General features: G+C 42.5%; 1 protein-coding gene across 1 annotated transcript in view; it reads left to right on the plus strand.

The window, feature by feature from the left end:
• LOC138597368 (latent-transforming growth factor beta-binding protein 4) overlaps positions 1–18,798 on the plus strand; it is a 56,491-nt gene that overhangs the window by 33,264 nt on the left and 4,429 nt on the right. The window contains exons 10-38 of the mRNA XM_069668963.1: positions 201–323; positions 3,513–3,689; positions 4,118–4,255; positions 4,811–5,143; positions 5,557–5,733; positions 6,505–6,636; positions 7,118–7,243; positions 7,348–7,461; positions 7,632–7,751; positions 9,077–9,190; positions 9,386–9,505; positions 10,187–10,306; positions 10,752–10,871; positions 11,426–11,551; positions 11,743–11,868; positions 12,853–12,975; positions 13,385–13,510; positions 14,306–14,449; positions 14,767–14,889; positions 15,009–15,140; positions 15,311–15,436; positions 15,538–15,681; positions 15,847–16,035; positions 16,516–16,587; positions 16,869–16,997; positions 17,349–17,489; positions 17,630–17,782; positions 17,940–18,059; positions 18,529–18,712. Coding sequence (XP_069525064.1) covers positions 201–323; positions 3,513–3,689; positions 4,118–4,255; positions 4,811–5,143; positions 5,557–5,733; positions 6,505–6,636; positions 7,118–7,243; positions 7,348–7,461; positions 7,632–7,751; positions 9,077–9,190; positions 9,386–9,505; positions 10,187–10,306; positions 10,752–10,871; positions 11,426–11,551; positions 11,743–11,868; positions 12,853–12,975; positions 13,385–13,510; positions 14,306–14,449; positions 14,767–14,889; positions 15,009–15,140; positions 15,311–15,436; positions 15,538–15,681; positions 15,847–16,035; positions 16,516–16,587; positions 16,869–16,997; positions 17,349–17,489; positions 17,630–17,782; positions 17,940–18,059; positions 18,529–18,712 — 4,072 coding nt within the window. The remainder of the gene's footprint in view (positions 1–200; positions 324–3,512; positions 3,690–4,117; positions 4,256–4,810; positions 5,144–5,556; positions 5,734–6,504; positions 6,637–7,117; positions 7,244–7,347; positions 7,462–7,631; positions 7,752–9,076; positions 9,191–9,385; positions 9,506–10,186; positions 10,307–10,751; positions 10,872–11,425; positions 11,552–11,742; positions 11,869–12,852; positions 12,976–13,384; positions 13,511–14,305; positions 14,450–14,766; positions 14,890–15,008; positions 15,141–15,310; positions 15,437–15,537; positions 15,682–15,846; positions 16,036–16,515; positions 16,588–16,868; positions 16,998–17,348; positions 17,490–17,629; positions 17,783–17,939; positions 18,060–18,528; positions 18,713–18,798) is intronic.

The raw sequence follows: 18,798 nt of genomic DNA on the forward strand, positions 1-18,798 counted from the left end.
AGGCTCGATGGCGATAGTGCACAAAGCAATATATGCTAAAAGAACAGATTGGAAACACAACCATCCTTTAGCATGTTTGCACATCAACCTGCCAATGACACGAGCAACTAAGAAGATCTGCAGTTAAAGTGGGGGCAGATGCACGTGTGGTAATGTGTGTGCATGTATGTGTGTGTGTTAATGTGTGTTAATGTGTGTAGATGTGAATGAGTGCCTCCAGCCGGGGCTGTGTGAGAACGGGCTCTGTGTGAACACCAGGGGGAGCTATAGCTGTGTGTGTAGGGCGGGGTTCATCCTCGACGCCTCACATGGAATCTGCATCTGTGAGTAACACACACACACACACACACACACAGCCGCCGGCATGGGAATGAAATGAGGAATAACGCAGACTCCAGGTCAGGACTTCCTGGATCCATCTGAGCTCAAAGTGTTTCTAAAATCTGTGACAGGAAGTAGAATCCACACTCTGGTTTTTAGTCTCTGCTGACTTCTAATCGAGCTTGATCGTCTCTTCTGCCCTCCACCTCAGTGTCTGCTGTGTCCAAGACCACATTAAGAAGTGACAAATATCACCTGATCAATATTTTTATCAATACTGGGGAGTCTAAGAAACCTAAACACATGAAAACTCATTGTGATTATTACATTCTGACATCATGGTCAGCGCCCTCTGGAGGACAAACGTCTCTACTGTCGTCAGATAAGATATATACGGCTGACATCTGCCAACAGGTCAGCCTGGACTACGGCTGAATTTGCTTGTGAATAGATGCTAGCATCTTTATTTCAGCTGCTGCCTCACACAAAGGAAATGTTTGGTTAAGAACGAGAACGCAGGAACTAAAATCCAAAGCACAAACAAAGTACTGAAAACAGAAAACAACAAAACAACACAAAGTGACAACACCACCACAACAAAAACAACACCCCAACAACATAACAAAACAACAACACAACAACAACAAACAATAATAACAACACAACTATAACAACACAACAACAATAACAACACTACAACAACAACAATAACAACAACAACACAACTATAACAACACAACAACAATAACAACACTACAACAACAACAATAACAACAACACAACTATAACAATACAACAACAATAACAACACAACAATTGAACAACAGCGCTACAGAAACATTGACAACACATAACAAGGAGACAACACAACAATAACAACACAACAAAAGAACAACATATCACAACAACAACACAACGTGAAACAACCAAACAACAACAACACACTAACAATAAGATTTAGTTCCTTTAATACAACTCATGGACTCTCATTGGAGCCCCTGTGTCACATCCGTCGACCTTTTCTTCAACCTCGTTGACGTGTAGAATCTGCGCACTGTCCCTTTAATAACCAGGACGAGGCACTCTGCCTTCAGTCAGCAGTAAATCTTCAGAGGCATAAAGTTCATGACGCCTTTTTCTTTTTCTCAAATAAACGTCTTTGTTTGTCGTCAGTGCGTCTCGTTGTTCTGTCGACGCTCTGAGGGTTCTTTGTTCTGATAAATGTCAGAGGAACTCTTTGTTCTGATCAAAACGACTGAAATCTGACTGAGGTTTGGTGCTCAGATGGGTTTGGTGAAGTCTGACCAGTGCTCTGCTTATTCTGACCGGCATTCACTGAAGAAGAGGAGGAGGAGGAGGAGGAGGAGGAGGAGGAGGTGTGGGTCTGCTGCAGGATGCTGGTCTGCCTGGTAACAAATGAAACCGCTCTAATCAAAGCTGATTAATTAAACATGTCTCGTCTCCCTGCTGCTTCTTAACTGGCTGGAAATTCTCCCAGATGGGTGTGTGTGTGTGTGTGTGTATTATGCTTGTGTGTGTGTATTACGTGTGAAGGCTTCATGATGATTACATGTCTCTGTTTTCGTTAGCTGCATTGTTAAACACTGATGGAGATCTGTTGTTTCTCGTCGTGCACACCTGTCTGCAAGAGGGCGAGACTTCCTGTTTCTTTGGATGACCTGTCTAATATAAGTTACATTAAATGTTAAAATCTCTCCCTGATCTTCAACTTGCTTTAGTAGATGTTGAAGGAAAACCACTTTACGCTTTATTTTGATAGGTGTGTAATGTCTTCCTTCGATTTCAAAGGAAGTTTCCCAGAAAGCACTTTGTCGTTGGGAACATTTGGACCACTTTTTGAAAGAAAAGTTCCATTAAACCCAAATAATAATTCATTTATTAATCCAGTAGTGTTTGGAAATCTATTTTCCATGTGTATCAAATGCTTCGCCCTCCTGTACACTAATTTCACATGGTAGGATGTTCAGATAACTTCCTGTGCTACGTTAAATTCTCTGTGGTACCAAATTACAAACTTCTACCCAGAATATTTCCTTTTCACGTCTAGTCAAATCAAATTACGGCTCCCAAAAGGAAAGTGTTCAAAAACAATTTGTATTTTGTGTTTCACATTATATGAATCTAATTTCTAGGAGACGAGATCATTCGGTCTGTCCGTCCCGACCGGCTCGAGAACATACAGCTGTTATGTTGTCCTGGCTGTTTGTCCGAGCTCGTCTTCAGTTTTGTTCTTGGTTTTTGTTGGTGAATACCTGATTAACAGACTTTTATTAAAGAGGTCCTGAACACCCTGTGCCAGCTGTGATGTGGGAGTGTACTCAAGGGCGTGTCAGTACACTGTGACATCACTGATGGGCGTGGCTTAGAGGGGAAATTGTAAACGAGAAAGACAATCTGCTCTTTCTGCTGTTAAATTCTCTTGAAAATGTTTTTCGTGTCATTTAAGCTTCAGTAAATCATCGCAAACTTTTAATTTGAGACACTGGAATCAGTGTTTTGAATATTTGACCACAGAAGCAGATATGTTGAGAAATCTGGTGTATTGATCGCCCAAACTACGTCAGAAAGAAATGTAAACCAGGACAAAGAATTTTTACTAGATCACAACTATAATTTACACCTAGTGTTAAAAAAAACAGTGAAATCGAGTGTTAAAACTGTGGTAAATCCTTGATTCTGAGGGGTTAATTATGGCATTCCGACGTCTGCTACTTCTCGTTAACAGACCGTTGCTATGAAGAACAGACCGTTGCTAGGGATGCGGCTCTAATCACAAACTGTGATCATATCAATCCGCTAAAAGATAGATTAGATATTTGTTATTTTTTTGCGTCCATAAATATCTGACGTCGGCTCAGGTCCATGGTCCTTATGGGGACTCTGGATTCCGAACAGCAGTCTTAACAGGACTCATGGGAAGTATACTACATATAGCACCTTTACCTTATGCTGTTCCTGCTCCTCTCAACCAATCAAACCTCAGGGAGGTTGTGGGCTGTGATGTCAGAGCATGCCTGATCTGTGTCGAGTCTCCGTCAAGGCTGTCCTGTCTGAATGTGAATCTGGAGAACAGCATGTTTCTGATGCCGCATGCAGGGTTCGACTTGAAGTCTGATGACCTCCAGGATGTCTTTATAACTCGTCCCTGCCCTCCTCTGTGTCCTCCTCAGCCCATAAAGTGATATCAGAGGAGAAGGGTCAGTGTCACCGGGTCCTGGGTTCGGGTCAGGGACCGTCGTCCTGCTCCCTGCCCATCCTCAGGAACATCACCAAACAGATCTGCTGCTGCAGCCGAGTCGGCAAAGCCTGGGGCCCCAACTGCCAGAGGTGTCCCTACTTTGGTTCAGGTTGGTGAACAGGCATGTTAGAATGATGACTGTCCCTCGTAGTCATAATGAGGCACAGCCCCTCAGAGCTGCCAGTGAGCCTGTACAATCTCTTGTAATGCATATATTTTAAACTCCTGAGTGTTTCTGTATTAAAAACATACTTATGGAAATTAGGGTGCAATGAGATGTAGCTAAATTTGAAGCAGGCTTTAGCTGATGCAAAGAGATTCCTGCAGCTGTTTAGTGTTTTATGAAATCTGTTCTGTGACTGGAAGCTGCTGTGAACAGCGGAGAAGAGGTTTCATGTGATGCAGGTGTTTTAATGTGCAGTGTTGCCCTCGTTCACCTTGTGTGGACATGAATCCTCTGGTTCTGTCTTCCTGTTAGAGGTGATGCGATATGATCCTTTCGTTCTGAACATGAACTCCTCTCTCTGTCTCCTCCAGTGGCCTTTAAGGAGATCTGTCCGGCCGGTCCCGGTTATCACTACTCGTCCTCGGCTCTGCAGTTCAACCAGAGAGTCAACGAGCATCTGGGGAGCCGAGGAGCTCTGCTGGTAACCAGCGCTAACCAGGATAACCAGGGTACCTGATTCAGATCAACCGCAAAGCCACATAGATATTAGATTTTATATTATTACTTTGTCTTTAGTCCACCTCTCTGTTGCAGGCTGAAATACTTACTGAATTATATTTGTACAGTAAGATGACTTTGGTGTTTTAAACTACAGCCACCAGCACAATGCTTTCTGTCCCCTCTGGTCCCTGCTGTAAAAGCCTCATTTATTTTCCCGTTGATTGATGGACGGAGATGAAAGACTCCTGAATAAAGAATAAAACAAAAGAGGAGCAACTGTCTTCAGCAAAATATTTGGTTCTTTGATTAAAAATTCAAAGGTACAAGAAGCCTGTGGTCATAAAAGTTTAAGAAGAGACTACGACTCCCAGGGTGCATTTCACTAAAAAACATCCAAACAAATCAATTAACCTTCAGATTCTGGGTCAGATTTGGCCAAATTAATCAAATATGGCGCCGTGTGTTGTTTAGTTATGCACCAACGGATAATTTATGAGGTTGTAACTGTGACTTTCATCCATCCATCTTTTTGTCCACACCTCCATCCACCCCTCTCTTGTCAGGGCCCGGTTCTGGAGCCTCCAGGTCTCCACAGAATCCCTCTTCCTCTGGAGCGAGTACTTCACAGAGTTCTGCATCAGGTGTCGGATCAGCTGGTTCCAGCATTACCCACACAAGACCCAGTTTACACCAGCCTCAACCCCAGCCTTATCCCCAGCCTCCGCCCCGCCCAGGTGACTCCTCCAGGCCTGTACAGCCCGGCAGCTCCGGCTCCACCGCCTCCCAGGACAAACCCCAGACTCCAGGCAGACCCGGGACCCCGCAGATCCGGCCTGACGCTGCCCAGTCTTTCACAACACAACAGAGACCACAGCCTCCATCAACCAGGGGTCAAGGTGACAGACGATCCGAGAGAAAAACACTGTTTAAGGACTTCCTCTGCACGTCTTTACATTTTTGTTTTAGAAGGAAAATTTACTTTAGTTCTAGTTTATGTTAAATGCTAACATCTTTTAACATCAGAGTTAATTTTCTGCCGCCTGCAGTCCACAAACTCCTCTTAGTAGAACAGGAGATCCTGTTCCCCATAAACTTCTGATCATGAGACTTCAGATCAAGCTCATGCACACTGGAAAGTTGTGGAGCTACTCTTTGTCTATTCTGGGTATATCCGTCTATGTGTGCAACACCTACCAGCACCTGTGCGGCTCAACAGGCTCAGTAAAGATCGGTTTTAACAGCAGGAACAAATATCACAAAGCATCCTCAAAGCCTTCAGATTAATTTCCTTCTCCTCTCTCCTGAACAGGCGGTCACGTCTCCTCTGTGTCCAGGCCGGATCAGACGACATCTCGAGGGGACTCTCTCCCCGCTCCGGCCCGGCCACAGAGCCCTGAGCCTGGGTCGAGGACCAGCGGAGGTCTGCCTCCTCTGCCGAACAGACCAGCTGTCACCACGACGACGACCCACTCCGCCCGAGTCCAGAGTGAGTACCAGCAGACAGAGAGGAGGTGTGCTCCTGTATCAGTGTCTGTGTGGACATTTCAATGGGGACATCTGACCAGGCACGACAGACCAAAATATCCTTTTGACCGTATGATGCGTTTTTCCATCATGTTTTGTTTTTCTCCACAAAGTTCAGGAGTGGAAATTTTGGTTTAGTTCTTAAAAGACTTTATCATGTAAAAGAGACAACAACATGATGTTAAATTGTGTTATTTAGGGGGGATGTTTTGCAGGGACACTTAAATCACAGTGTGTGATGTTTGTTTCAAACTCTGGACCACCAGGACGCCCAAATTCTGTTTGCTAATTTTATTTGGACACTACAGAGACTCTGAGGAGGCCTGCATCTGTGTTCAGTTAGCGGAGGCATGCCAAACACACACACACACACACACACACACACACACACACACACACACACAGACACGCACACACATTTGCACCTGAGTTTAATGCCAGCTAAAATCTGACTCCAACTTCCTCTTTATCCAGTTGATAGAATCAGGCTGAGGAAGATCCAACCAGAGATCTTTAAGGAAGATTTTACAGCGAGGACTAAAACTTCTGCAGCAACTTTAATAAAAATGAAACTTCTTGTCTTTTAATCATTTTGACAATCTGAACAAACATCGTCTTTGTACTAAAACAACAGGAAGTCAGATCAGAACAACACTGCAGACAATATAAACATCTGTAGCTGATGCAGATTAATAAAGTGTGTGTGTGTGTGTGTGTGTGTGTGTGTTTCCAGCAGCAAGAGGTGTGTGTGAGAGCAGTCCAGGTGTGTGTGGGCGTGGCCGCTGTGTGGATCAGCTGGGTGGGAAACACACCTGTGTGTGTGATCGAGGATACCAGCCCAACTCTCAGCGCACGTTCTGCCAAGGTAACGTGAGCCTGGGACAGGTTAAATATTAGCACATTAGCACATTAGCTATCCTAAATAGATAATGTAACAAAAGCATGAAAATTGATGCAATTTGTTCAGATGTTTTACAAATATTTGTCTATTATTTTTGGGAAATATTTCATACATTTTGTTTGTTGTTTTACTAATGTTTTTATATATATTTTACTTATGTCTCGCTTAAATGATATTAAGTGACTATTATTTAAGAGTTTATTTTACCTGTAATTTAGTCACATTTTTGTCTTTTATGTAATGTATATACTTCAGATTTTTTTCATGTTGTTTATTTGACTTTTTTTGGTGCAATATTTGTCTTATATTTTTTTCAGGTGATGTACCAATATTTTACTGATATTTTATTAGATTTTTTTAATCATATTTTCAGATATTTTAACAATATTTTTTGGTATTTTAAAGATATATTTGTTGGATATTGTGTGTGCGCGTGTGTGTGTAGATGTGAATGAGTGTGTGCAGTCTCCAGGTGTGTGTTCCGTGGGAGAGTGCGTGAACACCATGGGAAGCTTCAGGTGTGTGTGTCCATCTGGGTACAGGAGCAACAGCCAGCTGACCAGTTGTCAAGGTGACGTCTACTTCCTGTTTGTTTCTGTATTTGTTAAGGTTGTTTATGCTGGTTAAACACAACAAACAAACAATTAAATGAAGCTTATTCCGTCACATCCTCAGACATTGACGAGTGCCTGCAGAGTTCCTGCAAAAACGGTCGCTGTGAGAACACACCTGGTAGCTACAGGTGTGTCTGTCGCCTTGGTTTCAGGCTCATTGGAAACATCTGCACAGGTAAAGATGCATGATAGCACTTAAAGACTCGATTGCCTGTACCAGATGAATTTATGAAAAAAACTATGGTGAATAATAATTTGAAAATATTAAGATTTATTTGTAAAGTGCTAAAAAACCTTCCAGCAGATGGTGTAATAAATGTGTGTAACTGTGTGTGTGTGTTTCAGATATGGACGAGTGTGAAGACGCTCTGCAGTGTCCAGGTCAGGAGTGCATCAACAGTCAGGGCTCATACCGCTGTGTGTCCTGTCAGCCAGGATACAGACTGCTCAACAGGCTCTGTACAGGTAACACACCTGCTTCTGTGGTGTGTTTGTGTTGTTTCAATCACACAGGCTTAACTGACACACTTAGCTTACAATGCTACTTCTTCACCTATTAAATCTACATTCTGGTTGTTAGAACAGAAGTATTTTCGATTTCAAATACCAGGAACTTATTATAATATTGAATAACTTTAATAATGTAACTTTTGTTGACATTTATTCAAATTAGAGCCTCATGATTGGTCACCTCATCTGGTCAGCAACATACACTTTTTCAAATCAACACACAAGCTGTATGCTATAGGAGAATTTAAGCTTCATATATCACATAGCTGCTTCATCTTAGCATCCTTATACTTAAACCTACTGCTATAAGCTAGGTTAGCTAACCTTACTGTTCTGTATTTGGCTTACAATAATAAATTATAAAACATTTACACGTAAAAACATTCTTATAAAAACAGAATTGGCAGTTTATATTTCATAAGACCCCTCGGAACAGAATGTTTGCTAAATTAGTCTGCAAGCTAGTTAGCTAGCCTAATGACTGTAACATAGTCAGATCCACTAACTTTAATTTTTTCATAGCATAGCAGCATAGTAACTAATATCAAGGTGCTAATCAATACTTTTAATGAATCATTATCACACACGCATGGATAAATACTGTATCTTAGCGTTGCTATTGCTTGAGGCTGTTTGCTATTAGCTAGCCAACCTCAGCTGACTGGATGACTCAGCAACATTCAGCTGAAAGCAGGTAGTTAAATTACATTAATAGTTACCAGATAAAAGAGTTAGACTTTGATATGACTTTCAACCTTAATAACAATATAATTACAGTTTATTTCGTGAGATCCTATGCTACAGTATGTTCGTTACATGAACATGTTGCTTGTTAGCTAGCTAGCTTACAGTTAGGTAATCAATGAGCTGACTTCTGTCAATGAGTTCGGGGCAACAGACATAAAACTAGAGACTAATACAGGTTTTAGTTCAAATAAAGAAGCTTCTATTACTACTGTGACACCTCACCTTTAAACTTACTCAGAATATATCATCCAAGGATTTTACTGTTTTAATTCACACTTAAATTAAACTCGATGAAATCGTTACATTTCTGTATAGTTATATTGCAAAGAAAATAATATAACATTTCCTCTGTTAACATCGTACAAAGTAATAAATTGTCCAGTTTTAATGTACAGTATATATCGTATATATCGTATTAGCTAAGAGTGATGCACATGTTTCCTATAATGACCAGTCACGTTTATTTTAGCACATTTAGCTGATGAACAGGCGTCCACTGAGTCTTATCCGTAAGTCGTTGTGATTGTTCGTAGACATCGATGAGTGTCGCCAGGCTCCCTGCTCCAACGGTCGCTGTGAGAACACACCTGGAAGCTACCACTGTGTCTGTCGCCATGGTTTCAAGCTCCAGAATAACACCTGCACAGGTAATGTTGCAGTGGTGGCAGATATACTCTATGCTTCACATGAGTAAACATTTTTACTCTTTTTTCTTACACAATCTATATATACCATTAAGTTTATCTGTATCTGTTTGAGGTGCTAGTAGGCTAGCAGTTCTAGGCTAGGCTAACTAGCGTGTGTGTGTGTGTGTGTGTGTGTGTGTGTGTGTGTGTGTTCAGATGTAGACGAGTGTGCAGAGCGGTCTCAGTGTCCTGGTCAGATGTGTGTGAACTCTGTGGGATCGTACCGCTGCATGTCCTGTCGACCCGGATACACACTCATCAACAGGCAGTGTGCAGGTACACACACTTTCACACACACACTCTACACACTTTCACACAAAAGAATTCAGTTTAAAAAGAAATATAAAGAGATGATTTTCACATGTACAGGGATGAGGGTGTCGATAATGAAAGGTGCTTATTATTTATGTAATTATTCGGGTATTTATTTGCTGTTCTTTTGGTGTTACCTTCAGTTTGTCTTTGTATATGTATGTGTCTATATATGTGTATGCCTGTGATAAAGAGTATTGATGTGTATGTATGTGTATGTATTTATATATATGTATGTGTGTGTGTATGTATGTGTGTGTGCATATATATGTATATATATATATTAGATATGTAGATGTATATGTATATATTAGATATATGGATATATTATATGTTAGATATACATACATATGTATTAGACTATAGATTATACTGTCAATGAATCTAGAGAGTTAATTAATGAATAAGGGGGGTGGGAGTAAAGAAGCTTCACTTCTTCCCACTCCTTTTCGGATATGGGAAATCTAAACATCATGTTTTGTTTTTAATTTTCATGTTGTCTATTGTAAAGTATTTATTTTTTTATTTTTTTATGTCTGTCCATTACTGTTTTGTTTTCTTGTTTCCTTTTTACATGTCCGAAATAAACTACTACTACTACACACACGCACACACACGCTCATCCTGCGCTCTCTCTTTGTGTAGATGTGAATGAGTGTGAGGACAGTGAGTCTTGTCCTGGTCAGCAGTGTGTGAACACTGAAGGCTCTTACAGCTGTGTGAACTGTCAGCAGGGATACCGCAGTGTGAACGGACTGTGTGCAGGTACACATGCACACACACGCACACACACACACACACACACACACACACACACAAAGATTTTGTCTACTGTATCAGCTCTGTTCTTAAGGAAGGGCTGCTTGATTATGACAACATTTGGAAATTAAATATTTCATTTTGTTTTTATGTATTTCTATTTATTTTAATTTAATTCATTATTTTATTTTGTATATTTTTTATTTATATTTTATTAATTTATATATTATTTAATTTTATATTATTATTGTTTATTGATTTTCTTTCATTTTGATTTCAATGTATTTGTATTATTTTAATTTTATTCTTTAATTTAATGTTTTAATTTATTTATTGATGTATCTCTTATAATATTATTTATTACTTTAATTTGCATTTTATGTTATTTAAAAAATTTGATCAATTTATATTTCATTTACAAAATCCATTTATCCTGCTTCCCGTGTTTCAGATGTGGACGAGTGTGAGCAGGCGTCTCAGTGTCCTGGTCAGCGGTGTGTGAACACTGTGGGATCATACCGCTGTGTGTCCTGTCAGCCTGGACACAGCAGCAAGGATGGCTCCTGCCAAGGTAACACACACACACACACACACACACACACACACACACACACACACACACACACACACACACACACACACACACGATCCAGAAACGTGCACAGCAGCATGCTGTTGCACCAGCTGAATGTAAGATTGGTTTTCAGTTAAAGGAACTGTATTTATTACATATTGATCTATTTGAGGGCAACATGTTACACAACTAAAGACGTTGACTTTAAAGTAAGCTGCACCTTTACCAACTGCAACATTAAAGTGATGGACACATTAATGCATCTATAAAAATAACCTGCAATAAAGTTTGTTGCATTCATAGAAAAATGGCTGTCGTGTGTCTCTTAAGTGGTCAATGAGGGTTAAAATGATATATACAGTATAATGTATACGTGTCTGAGATCCAGAGAGTAAACTATAAAGTTTGACACTACATGAAAACAGAAGTCCTGTGTTAGGCCAATAATGTGATGGTGTGTCTCAGGTAACGTTGGACCCAACTGAAACACCTGGATCAGACTAATAACAAGAATAAAGCTCTCTCTCTCTCTCTCTCTCTTTCTCTCGCAGATATAGACGAGTGTGCGAGCGTCGGGGCGTGCGACGCAGAGCGGGTGTGTGTGAACACCGTCGGCTCGTTCCGGTGTGACTGTGCGCCCGGCTATCGAACCTCCGGCCCGGGGAGAACGTGCAGAGGTGAGTTCACTGCCTGACAGGAACATGATTAACATAATAACATCTTTACTACTGATGATGATGATGAACCTCATTTACATCTCTGCAGCATGAAATTTAACTTGTGTGTGTGTGTGTGTGTGTGTGTGTGTGTGTGTGTGTGTGTGTGTGTGTGTGTGTGTGTGTGTGTGTGTGTGTGTTTGCATCCTAAGATATTAACGAGTGCTTGGAGGGGGATTTCTGTTTCCCCAGAGGGGAGTGTGTGAACTCACCGGGATCCTACACGTGTGTGTGTTCTCAGGGATTCACACTGAGCGACAACAGGACCGCCTGCCTCGGTGAGTGTGTGTGTGTATAATATTTGTTTTATATCAGATTTAATACATCCGGAATTTTCTTTGCATTTTTCTGGTTACATTATGTGTTTGTAAGCACAATTTATTTTACCCCTCAAAACTGAGCTGATATAACCTGCCACTAAATGTACCACACGTCTTACAGAACACAATTTTTAACCCTTAAACTCAGATAATTCTTTAGATTTCCCCTTAAGTATCAGACTACAAAAAACATAATGTTTTTTTGTGTGAAAATTAATTCCATAAAAAAACTATAAGCAAGAGAACTGATTAGCCGTCCGTTTTTGTGATACAGCAGGTGTGTATGTAGAAAACATCACAATATAGGCTATTAATGTCTCAGTTTACACTCTAAATATGACAGTTGTGTCACTAAAACCATGAATTAGTTATTAGGTTAATTAAACAATCATTCAAGTTTTATGAAATGCATGAATTGTCTAATTGATAACATTGATTAACATGATTTTACTATAAAATAAGTTTTAAAATATTCAGATATTATATGTTGTTTTAATCCTGTAAATACTCATCTTGAAGTATCAGAAAAAATGGTCATGTTTTTCTTGCCTTAACTTTTAAAACAACGTGTGGGTCACACACTGACGACCGCCATGTTTGAGGTCTCATCCCGACGTCCTCTGGCTCTGAAACTCCGCCCCCTGGTGGATTATATGCGCGCTGCATGTGTCTGGTTGTATTCAACAGGTTATACAAGTATCCGCTGATGATGTAGAGGTCACAAAAACCTGTGTATCATACTTGTGTATTTTATTGGAATAATATAATAATCACTAACAGCAGTGAATAATCCAGGTCCTGTATGTTGGAGTGTCTGCAGACAGATCTGTCACTGAGCTCAGTGTTCATGCCGTTCTGCTGCTCAGCTTTGGCCTGCTCTGTTTCTGCTGTTAGCGATGATGTAATGGTGATGTCATCTTTGGCCCCTCTCTCTCTCTGTAGATGTGGACGAGTGTGTGAAGTCAGGTGTGTGTTTGGACGGCCGTTGTGTGAACACAGTTGGCTCCTTCAAGTGCTTGTGTAAAACCGGCTTCACCAGCAACCCCGAGAAGACGGCCTGTCTTGGTACACACACACACACATACATATACACACACAAACACCCACAACCTTAGATGTCAATGAGTGCGTCTCGTCCGGCGGGTCAGTGTGCGGGTCAAAGCAATGTGAGAATAATGTTTGTACGACTGCGTCACTTCCTGTGAGCCGGGCTACAAGGTGACAGAGACCGGCAAGTGTGCAGTTGAGTCTGACTGCAGGCCCTTTATTTTAACACACGCACGCAGCTTTGATATGAATCTATTCTAATGTCACGGTTAGATAAAAAGTCATTATTACCTGGAGGGTGAAGCATTTCCTGCTGATATTTCACAATAAAAGCCCTCCAGATAGGTATAATATTTCTCCTGAAATAATTGTTAATGTGAAACAGACGTAGGAAGTTTTCAGACTCAACCTCTCTCTTCTCTCTCAGATGTTAATGAATGTGCCAATCAGACAGTGTGTGGGGACCACGCCGTGTGTCAGAACCACATAGGAACCTACCTGTGTGTGTGTGACGAGGGTTACACCTCCAGTGCAGAGGGAAAGACCTGTGTGGGTGCGTATCTGTGTCAGACGCTGACTTCCTGTTTGTCCAACCTGGAAGTAGAACACCAAAATGAATCTGTGTGTCTTAATGAAATGTTGTAAGTCTTTGCTACATACTGACCGCTCACTGTGGTTAGAGAGAGATCTGATCCACTGTTGCAGGCTAGCTAACCACTAATAGGCTAGCCGGCTGGGACATGTGAAAGCTAGTCAGTTACATTATTTCACTAAGCCTCTTTCTATTGTTTCTTCATTGTCTTTTTAAAACAACAGTTCTCAGGATTCAATAAAGCTAGCTAGCACGTTAGCTCAAATGCTAAAACAGAAAAATAAATGTGCCCTGAATACAAAAAGTGAACTTCACTGATTTTCTCAGTTATTTTGTGTTTCCATGTGTTGGGGAGTAATTTCACAAACGTTTTAATAGAAGTATCGTCGCTCTCGGGCTCGGAGTCGAGCTGTGTGACTTCTGATAAACTTCCTCGAGTGATGTCACTTGAGTCAGCCTCTGCAGGGGCTGAAGACTACAGGTTTCAAAATGAAACACATCCGTTGATAAGCTTCTGTATCCAGCTGCTTATCTCTGCTGTAGGCTCTGGTCTCTTGGCTATATTAGCTGCTGCTAGCATAACATACATTAATCTCATTGCATTGTGGGTAATGTAGGCAGCAGGTTTTGACAAAGAAGAAGAACATTTAGAGTAAAAAAGATGATATTTCTGGCTCGGTCGCATCTGTCTTGATACTTTTACAGAGGGGAAATGTTGGCGTACGCTCTCTTACTATCTCTGTCTGTCTCTCTCAGACGTGGACGAGTGTGTGTCTCAGCCTGGCGTGTGTGGTTCAGCTCGTTGTGAGAACGTGGAGGGATCCTTCATGTGTGTTTGTGGCAGGCAGGGATACGAGTTCGACTCCAGTAGCAGGAAGTGTGTCAGCGCCGCGGGAACAGGTAGAAAACAACTTACAGCTTAGAAATGTTTTCTACATTTGTTTGTGTTTTATTCCTCTGTGTGTTCAAAGTGTGTGTGTGTGTGTGTGTGTGTGTGTGTGTGTGTGGTGTGTGTGTGTGTGTGTGCACATTCAAATTCACTGAGCTCAGTCACAGCTCAGCTCTGGCCTCCTCTGTTTGTGCTTTTAGCGCTGATGTAATGGTGATGTCATCTTTGGCCAGTGCTTAGGACAGCATGTAAAAGTGTGTGTGTGTGTGTGTGTGTGTTACGTGTAATGACAGCCTCTCTCTCTCTCGCTCTCTCTCTCTGTCTGTAGAAGTGAACGAGTGTGTGAAGTCAGGTGTTTGCTTTGGCGGTCGATGCGTGAATATTGAAGGCTCCTTTCAGTGCCAGTGTCAAACCGGCTTCACCAGCAACCCTGAGAAGACCGCCTGCCTCGGTACACACACACACACACACACACACACACACACACACACACACACAATTTTAAAATAAAGCGAGTTGTACATTTATTCCTAAGGTCATGAGGAAGGTCTCTCTCTCGCTCTCTCTCAGATGTCGATGAGTGCGTCTCGTCTGGTCGCTCAGTCTGTGGGTCAAAGCGATGTGAGAACACGATTGGCTCGTACCGCTGTGTCACTTCCTGTGAGCCAGGTTACCAGTTGTCACAGAGCGGCAGGTGTGTAGGTGAGTCTGACTACACCTTTCTATCGGCAGAGCTCAGAGAGGACACTAATTGGTCATAAATGATTACACACCATGAGAGTGAAGTATGCACACTGAAACTTAATATTTCCTGCAGATGTTTCACGATAAAAGCCCTCCAGATCAGACTGTCCGTCTCTCTTCTCTCTCAGACGTTAATGAATGTGCCAATCAGACGGTGTGTGGGGAACATGCCTTCTGTCAGAACCTGGTAGGAACCCACGTGTGTGTGTGTGACCAGGGCTTCATCTCCAACGCCGATGGAAAGGCCTGTTTGGGTACGTGTCTGCATCGAGTTTGATCCTTTCATAGAGGTGTAATATTTAATCTCTTCACTAATGTCTCTCTCCTCCTCTCCCTCTCTGTCTGTCTCTCTCAGACGTGGACGAGTGTGAGTCTCTGCCCGGTGTGTGTGGCTCAGCTCGTTGTGAGAACGTGGAGGGATCCTTCATGTGTGAATGTGACAGACAGGGATATGAGTTCGACACCAACAGCAGGCGGTGTATCAACACTGCACAAACAGGTATGTATACGATATTTTCTGCAGCAGAAATGTTGATCTTCTCTTTTCCTACTTTGTTTATCAGCTTGAAACCCGCGAGGAGCTCCTGCTGTACAGAGCCGTGCAGACTTTCCAAACTAACCTCAAGTAATGTCAGTGAAAGTCTGCTTTCTTCTCCTCCGGCAGAGAGAGTCCCTGGCCCCCCCCTCCCTGCAGCTCGTCCAGGTGAGCTGAGGGAGTGCTACTACAACCTGGCCGAGCGGGGAACCTGCAGCCTGCTGGCCACCAACACCAGCCAGCAGGAGTGCTGCTGCACGGTAGGGGAGGGCTGGGGGCTGGGCTGCCAGTACCACACCTGCCCCGCCACAAACACAGGTGAGACAACAACAGGAAGTTGCCAAGTCTGCACGCAAATGACTCCCTATATGTCTCCTGTCTTACTGCATTTCACCTGTCTAATTACAAATCCCTTTACATGATCTTTAAGCAGATGTTATTGATTTTTATTAAGACATGTACTTGTCTTTTTGATTTTTAAACACACATTTTGCAAGTGAGACAGTTTCTTCAGCTACTGCGCTATTAATTCTGGGGATGATTTAAAGAAAAACATGTACACCATGCAGCTCTTTTTTTGGGCTTGTTTTCTTCCACCTGGCTGCCTTTTTCTCTCGCAGGATCTGACAACACTGGAAGCAAATGATTTACTTTAAGCAAAAGCTGAAAGGTGTATTTACGTAGATTATCCAACGCCGACCAACGTCTCCACCAAATATTTAAAGATGTTGTGGTCTGAAAACTACGGCCTGCATAAACTGACCAAATGGTTTCATGTGTCTCTCTGTGTCTGTACAGCCGAGTTTCTGTCTCTGTGTCCCAGTGGGAAAGGATACGTGACTACAGGACCGGGAGCCTTCAGCTACACAGGTACACACACACACACACGCACACACACACACGCACACACACACACACACACACGCATACACACACATCTAAACAGCTTCTTTAGCTGTTTTTTGTTTGTAACTAAAATTAAGCAACATTTCCAAAACATTATCGTCACATCAACTATTTTATTTATGTTATTGAAGTTCAAACTGTAAAAGAGAAAAACCTTAAATTTAGCTCAAAAACTGCTCAGGACTGCTGCCGAGGACACACCTGTTTCACACACCTGTATTCTTTTTCTCTGTCTGTGTTTCCAGATGTGGACGAGTGCAAGCGCTTCCATCCCGAGGTGTGTAAGAACGGAATGTGTGTCAACAACATCCCGGGATACAACTGCTACTGCTCCAGTGGATACGTCTACAACAGCACGCTGCTGGAGTGTGTCGGTACGTGAAACACACACACAGACTACACAGTCTGTGTGTGTGATCATGACCTGGGACCTGTTAGCTTTAGCCTCCGTCTGTTAGCATGAGCTTAACCTTGGACCTGTTAGCTTTAGCCTCAGTCTGTTAGCATGAGCTTAACCTGGGACCTGTTAGCTTTAGCCTCAGTCTGTTAGCATGAGCTTAACCTGGGACCTGTTAGCTTTAGCCTCAGTCTGTTAGCATGAGCTTAACCTAGGACCTGTTAGCTTTAGCCTCAGTCTGTAAGCATTATCTTGACATCACAACAAGATACTGTCCTGAGACTTTGTATGTTGTCTGTCTCTCTGTCCACCTGTCTGTCTGTCTCAGATCACGATGAGTGTGAGGAGGAGAGCTGTGTCGGAGGAACTTGTGTCAACACGGTGGGCTCGTATTACTGCAGCTGTGTGCCTCCTCTGGTGCTCGACGACACGCAGCGTAACTGTGTCAACTCCTCCCACCTCACTTTAGGTACGACACCTGTCCTCATCCTTTCCCTCTCCATGAAAGGGAGATCTTTTGGGTTTATTTACAGACATTTTTAATAAAACAATGAGTGATGTTTTAAGTTTTTGTTTTTGGGTAATTGTTTCCTGTGGTGTCTCCTCCAGATGAGAACCTGTCTGTGTGCTGGCAGCACGTCACAGCAGACCTGGTCTGTCAGAGTCCTCTGCTGGGAGCTCAGGTCACCTTCATGGACTGCTGCTGTCTGTACGGGGAGGGCTGGGGGATGGAGTGTGCCCTTTGCCCCTCCTCCGACTCCGGTAACCACCTGACAGGAAACACATCACTGTTGAGACTCACCTGCCGCCAAACTAAACACATAGAGATGCTTATTAAGCTGATTTATAATCAGCTGCAACTTCCACATCCAACAGATACTTTATAATCTGACTCTTTTTTTTCTCTCTGTGTCTTCAGAGGACTACGCTTCTCTGTGCAGTTCGTTTCCTTCTCCTCTGTTCCCGGAGAGTTTTCCGGACTCTTCTGGACCAGAGACAGGAGTGAGACCAGGAGCTGGACAAGGACGAGGCGGAGGCGGTGAGTCGTTATCATTTAATATTAATCATATGTTTTCTCCTTGGTTTCTCTTTTTTTTTTAAGACACTCCAAAACATTTTGTCAAGTTTATTTCTTTAACTTCTTGTTATTTTTGCATTCAAACGTTTTTACTGCTTTTAAAACTATTTAACTCTGCTCCTCTTTTCTTTACCATCTCCTCTCATTTCCTCTCCTCTCCTGTTTTGACCTTTCTTGTCTTATATCCTCTCTTGTATCCTCATCTCCTCTACTGTTTCTGCTCATCTTCTGTTTCCTCTCCTGTCTCCTCTTCTCCTTTGTTCTCTTCCTGCCCTCATCTCCTTATGTCCTCTCCTTTCTTCTCCTCTTCTGTTTCCTCTCCTCCCCTTCCTTCTATTCTTGTTTCCACTCCTTCCCTCCTCTCCTTTTTTCCTCTCCTTTCTCTTCTCTCACTTTTTTCCACTCATCTCTCCTCTTCTCCTCTCCTCAGCTCCTCCATACTTTCCTCCCTACAGTCCGGACTCCTTCCCTCCGGCTGTGATTCCCGGCAGAGACTTTGGAGCTCCTGACTATGACGATTACTCTCCAGCAGGGGGCAGCAGGTCTGGCTTTAGAGGGAGGACGCCGGGCACCTTCAGCCTGCCGGACGGAGCTTATGGCAGGCCTGAGTATAGGTGAGGATGGGAATTGTAGTCTTTAGGCTCCTTAAAAGGCACTTAACAATTTAAGCGTCTAACAGTCTTTGTTTTAAACCATCTTT

This window comes from Semicossyphus pulcher, unplaced genomic scaffold, assembly GCF_022749685.1.
Source record: "Semicossyphus pulcher isolate SPU_LCO1_2020_fin unplaced genomic scaffold, fSemPul1.0.p SCAF_19, whole genome shotgun sequence".
Lineage (NCBI taxonomy): Eukaryota > Metazoa > Chordata > Actinopteri > Labriformes > Labridae > Semicossyphus > Semicossyphus pulcher.